The sequence below is a fragment of the Otolemur garnettii genome, unplaced genomic scaffold (assembly GCF_000181295.1).
Source record: "Otolemur garnettii isolate 467f Iridium unplaced genomic scaffold, OtoGar3 scaffold00091, whole genome shotgun sequence".
Classification (NCBI taxonomy): Eukaryota; Metazoa; Chordata; class Mammalia; order Primates; family Galagidae; genus Otolemur; species Otolemur garnettii.
The window spans coordinates 6374102-6379999 of NW_003852486.1; the positions used below are offsets into that span (position 1 = coordinate 6374102).

Consider the following 5898-nt stretch of genomic DNA (forward strand, 5'->3'; position numbering starts at 1 on the left):
CCTTTTTTTTTTTTTTTGAGATAGCATCTCACTCTGTTGCCCTGGGTAGAATACTGTGGCATCATAGCTCATAGCAACCTCAAACTCTTAAGCTCAAGAGACCCTCTTGGCTCATCCTCAAAAGTAGCTGGCACTACAGGTGTCTGCCACAACTCCTGGCTAGTTTTTCTATTTTTAGTAGAGATGGGGTCTACCCACCTTGGGTTCCCAGAATGCAAGCATGAGCTACTGGTCCCAATTCTTAGTTATGTTTTTTAATCTAACGCATAAAGTTGAATCATATTTGTTTTCCTTTTCCTTCTCTGCCAGTCTTTGTCCTATTTACATTTAAAGTAATCATTAATAAGAAGGGACTGACTTCTGTTGTTTTGCTAACACTGGCAAGAACAACTCAGCATGGCAGAAAAGTTAAGGAAGTTAAGAAGTTAAGCTGGTATAAATTCAAGTTAGAGTACTATAACTTTAAGATGCTAAGAATAATCCTCATGGCAACTACAAAAATAAATAAATAGCTATAAAAGGTATACAGAGGAAATGACAAGGAATTAAAATATCTCACTACAAAAAAAAAAATCAACCAGGATGGCACCTGTGGCTCAAAAGGGTAGGGTGGGCACTGGCTCTGTATGCTGGAGGTCGTGGGTTCAAACCCAGCCCCAGCCCCCCCCACCAAAAAAAATCAACCAAACACAAGAAGTAGTAATATAGGAAATAAGGAACAAATAAGTTATAAGGCATAGAGGAAACTAATGTAAAATAGCAGAAGTCTGTTCCTCCTTATCAGTGACTATTTTAAATGTAAAATGGATTTAACTGTCAAACAAAAGACAAAGATTACCAAAGTGAGTAAAAAAAACATGAACTGAGTGGTTTTCAGTTGGGAGCCTATGGCTCAAAGGAGTAGGGCATCAGTCCCATATACCAGAGGTGGTGGGTTCAAACCCAGCCCCGACCAAAAAAAAACAAAGAAAAAAAACCAAACCATGAACTAACTAGTTCATGCCTATAATCCTAGCATTTTTTCTGAGGCTAGGCGTTGAAGACCAGCCCGAGCAACAAAACAAAACCCCCTTACCTCTGCAAAAAATATAAACTTTAGCTTAGTATAGCGGTGCCTCTCTGTACTTCCAGCTCAGGGGTCCTCAAATTTTTTAAACAGGGGGCCAGTTCACTGTCCCTTGTTGGAGGGCTAGACTGTGGGCCCCAGGATGAGTCAGCTGCTAAGCAGGACAGGCAGCAGTGGCAAAAACACCAGGCAGGCCAGATAAATGTCCGAAGCAGGCCTCAGTTTGAGGACGCCTGTTCCAGCTACTTGGGAGGGTGAGGCAGGAAAATGACTTGAGTTTGCAGCAAGCTATGAAAATAACATTGCACTCTAGACTAGGCAATAGAGCGAGACCCTATCTCAAAAAAAAAAAAAAAAAAATTGAAAAAATTAACGTTATACTGGGCTCGGCTCAACCAGCTAAGGTGCCAGCCACGTACACCTAAGGTGGCGGGTTCAAATCCAGCCCAGACCCGCCAAACAACAATGACAGCTGCAACCAAAAAATAGCCGGGCGTTGTGGCGGGCGCCTGTGGTCCCAGCTACTTGGGAGGCAGAGGCAGGAGACTCACTTGAGCCCAGGAGTTGGAGGTTGCTGTGAGCTGTAATGCCACAGAACTCCACCCAGGGGGACAGCTTGAGGCTCTGTCTCAAAAATAAAGAACGTTATACTGGTCTGCAAAAAGCTATTCTGTGCAAATAATAACCAAAAGAATGCAGAAGTTGCCATGCTAATATCAGCCAATAGACATATTAAATCAAAAAGGATAAGCTGTTCCTCACACTGTTCCCTCTGTGATGTTTTTTAATATTGTTATGTCCTGAAGTATGCATATGTCCTTTAATAGTTCCTTAATACCAGTTACAGTTGAGTCAGACTTTCCAGGGCTTAGACACACTCTTCACAGCATCAGCAGATACGATCCTGCTAAAAGCCACTGACAGAGGACATTAGAAGCATATAGCCTATGCTTCTTATCCTGGGCCACAACTGACCATTATGCTCTGTGCCTGGTAAGACCTATCCTATTCAGTGACCTTAACGGGCCAGTAATGCACAACAGGGGCTTCCTCAACCTGACCCCCAACACCCTTTTCCTGAAAAGAATCCCATGGACTGATTCTTTGCTGTGTCAGACACACATTTGTGATTGAGTTGCCCCCTCCTAATAAAGGCAACATGTACTTCACCATCACTTCTGTGCTTCCAGGTTGTTGGCGTGAAGTAGAGTACCAGGGGGCACCTTCTGAACAAAGCATTGCTATAAAAGGAGTGTCACAGATCAGGACTCCCAAGGAAAATTCATCCTCCCAGAATGCCTACCCCTGTAAAATATGTGGTCTGGTCTTTAGAGATACTTTGCATTTGGCTGAGCACCAGGAAACACATCATGGGCAGAAACTGTACACATGTGGAAAACAATTCTTCACTGCAGACCTTCAACAGCATAAGAGACAGCATGTTAGAGAGGTACCCTTCAGAAGTTCTGTGGACAGCGCTTCATTTATAAAGAGTTGCACAGTCCGTGTGTTAGGGAAGCCCTTTACCTGCAGGGAGGTTGGAAAGGGGTTCTTGGCCAGCATGGGATTTCTCCATCAGCAGGACATTCACACAGAGGAGAAGCCAAATAGCAGTAACAAATGTGGGATGGTCTTTCACAGTGGAGAAAGTCATCACAACTGGGGAGAATACAAGAAAGCTTTCTGTCACACAGACACATTTGTTCAGGACCAGAAAATCCTCACCAAAGAACGGCTTTTTGAGTGCAGCAAATGTGGAAAAGCCTGCACTCGAAGATGTAACCTCATTCAACACCAGAAAGTCCACAGTGAAGACAGGCCTTATGAATGCCATGAATGTGGAAAATTATTTACCTACTACTCCAGTTTCATTATACATCAAAGAGTTCACACTGGAGAAAGGCCATATGGGTGCCCTGAATGTGGGAAATCTTTTAGTCAGATCTACAGCCTTAATAGCCATAGGAAAGTTCACACTGGAGAAAGGCCTTATGAATGCAGCGAATGTGGGAAATCTTTCAGCCAAAGGTCCAATCTCATTCAACATCAGAGAGTTCACACTGGAGAAAGGCCTTATGAATGCAGTGACTGTGGGAAATCTTTCAGCCAAAACTTCAGCCTGATTTACCACCAGAGAGTTCACACTGGAGAAAGGCCTCATGAGTGCAGTGAATGTGGAAAATGCTTTAGCCGAAGTTCCAGCCTCATACACCACCGGAGACTTCACACTGGAGAAAGGCCATATGAATGCAGTAAATGTGGGAAATCATTTAAGCAAAGCTCCAGTTTTAGTTCACATCGGAAAGTGCACACAGGGGAACGGCCTTATGTGTGTGGGGAATGTGGGAAATCTTTTAGCCATAGCTCCAACCTTAAGAACCACCAGAGAGTTCATACTGGAGAAAGGCCTGTTGCATGCAGTGAATGTGGGAAATCTTTTAGCTGTAAATCTAACCTCATTAAACACCTGAGAGTTCACACTGGAGAAAGGCCTTATGAATGCAGCGAATGTGGGAAATGCTTTAGCCAAAGTTCTAGCCTCATTCAACACTGGAGAGTTCACACTGGAAAAAGGCCTTATCAGTGTAGTAAATGTGGGAAATCTTTTGGCTGCAAATCTGTCCTCACTCAACACCAGAGAGTTCACCCTGGAGAAAAGTCTTAGCTATGCAGGGAATGCAGTTTTCTTTTAGTGTAATTATAATGGAGGGGAACACTTGTGAGAGAGCCATCTATATGAATTGAAGCCCCAACCTGTGAAGTTACATGGTGGGAGATTTCCCCCTATGTTCTAAGTATGTGGAAACTTTAAGGAGCTGTGTTATACTTTCTAACCTGCCATTTCTGGCCCTTGCCAGTTATGTCACTGACACTTTCTGAGGCAGAAGCCATATTACCTCTTTCTTTGCCAGGCACACAGAGTATGCATGATTTGCTACCCTAGTCTGCTCAGGGAAGCAGACCTCTGCATTCTTATTTGCTGGAGGAAGTCATGAGTAGGCTAAGCCCTTAGGGGGTCCCCATTCCCTTGCCTTTGACAAGTTATGGTACAGACTTAGCCCAATTTTGTACTAGAGAACCTGATAAGAGTTTTGTTGGCAGCTTGCCAAGAAGCACTAACCTTTTGGGGGAACATGTTGGTTTCATTGGATTTTTTCCAGTCTCTAATTCACCTACTCGGAAACTTCTTGCCTCATATTGCTTTGATTTTTTTGCAATAATAATAAAGGCTTTATTATTTAAACAACTTTTAATCTTGGGGTTGATTCACTATATGAAGTGGTTTGAAAACAGAAATGGAATCTGCAAGATTATTATTATAGTGTAAGCACCATAATATGTGTATGTATGGGGAGTCCTTATTTGTGTGCCTCAAAGACCTAGTATGATGGAAGAATATTGTTCTCTTTTCAGTTTTGGCCTAATTTGAATTGTTTCTCAAGGCCACCCTAGGAAAGACTTCAGGGCTCTATGGTCCTAATTTGTAGACTGGATACTAGGATTTTTTGTATGTTAAGAGGACACCCTGAGGAGGCAAGGAATTGTGACAACCTTCATTGCTTATGAATTGTTTGTTGTTCACTGGGAATATCACAGAATGCCCAGTCCTGTTTGAGAGCAGTGTGTACCCTAGGTTCTGTGAAGCCAAGTGCCACCGTGCCCATAATTTAGTAGTCTAGTATCACTGTAAAATTTCAGGGGTTGCATAATTTGTACAGAAACACTGAATGTCGAGGAGACTGTAGCAAACTAGATGGATTGTGCTCCTTGTAAAATGTTCTAGTGATTGTACAGGAACAATATGTTTAGAAACTTTCAAGATCTCCAGGCATGTGTATTTTTTATAGCTGAGACCATTGTCAGAAAAACGAGCTAAAGATTTTGTGTTTCAGTCGCTTTTCTGGGATATTCACCTCAAGGCCATTGCTGCACATGCCTGGAAAACAAACAAAAAGAAGGGACGTTCCTTCTCCCAAGGACATGGCTCTGTGACCCACCATCATCCTGTGTGGAAATGAACTTCATGGTTCAACAATATTTGCTGCCATTGAAGGAAAGTTACCCTTCCCAGCTCCTCAGGAAAGATACTGAGTTAATACAGGCTTATCAAACCAAGTAATAAACTTATTAAACCATCATTGTAATTATCACAATTAACATATTGGTCACACCTAATTTGCCTCATGTGCTTTTCTAGTCTTTTCCTCCCCTCCCTGACCCTCAAGGCAACCATTGATTTACCTTCATTAGATTAGTTTGTATTTTCCAAAATTTTATATAATTTGATTTATAAAATGCTTTTTTTTAAATTCGTGACATAATTATTTTAACATTCTTTAGTGGTATTTGTGAGTTCATGCTTTTTATTGTATCTTTTCCTTGGATATGCCATTTGTTTCTCCATTCATCTATTTATAAGCACTTAGATTGTTTCCAGGTTTTGGCTATTAAAAGACAAAGCTGCTATAAACATGTATGATATTTATGTGTATACAGGTATCATTTCACTTCTCTCATTTTAATAACTCAAAGTAATGCCAGAGACACAGGTAGGTGAATGTTTAACTTACTGAGAAACTGCTAAGCTTTGTTTGCTTTTGCTTACTTACCAGAACTGTTGAGAATTACAGTTCTTCCACATCTTTGCCAATACTCGGTATGGTCTGTCTTAGATTTTGTCCTTTATAAAGTGTGCAGTGGTTTTAATTGTCTTTGCATAAGCATTAATGATGTCAAACACTTTTTCATGTTTTTATTTTTCACCTTTATATCTTTGGTAAAATGTCTATACATATCTTTTGCTATTTTCTCTTTGCTGGGAATCGTGTCTA

The 5898-nt window shown here is 41.4% G+C and overlaps 1 protein-coding gene across 2 annotated transcripts in view; it reads left to right on the forward strand.

Moving 5' to 3' along the window:
* LOC105887523 (zinc finger protein 211-like) overlaps positions 1 to 5417 on the forward strand; it is a 15634-nt gene extending 10217 nt beyond the window's left edge. For both annotated transcript variants that reach the window (XM_023516435.1, XM_012808663.2), the window contains exon 4: positions 2257 to 5417. In XM_023516435.1, coding sequence (XP_023372203.1) covers positions 2257 to 3731 — 1475 coding nt within the window. In that variant the 3' untranslated portion in view covers positions 3732 to 5417. The remainder of the gene's footprint in view (positions 1 to 2256) is intronic.
* The last annotated feature ends 481 nt before the right edge of the window (positions 5418 to 5898 follow it).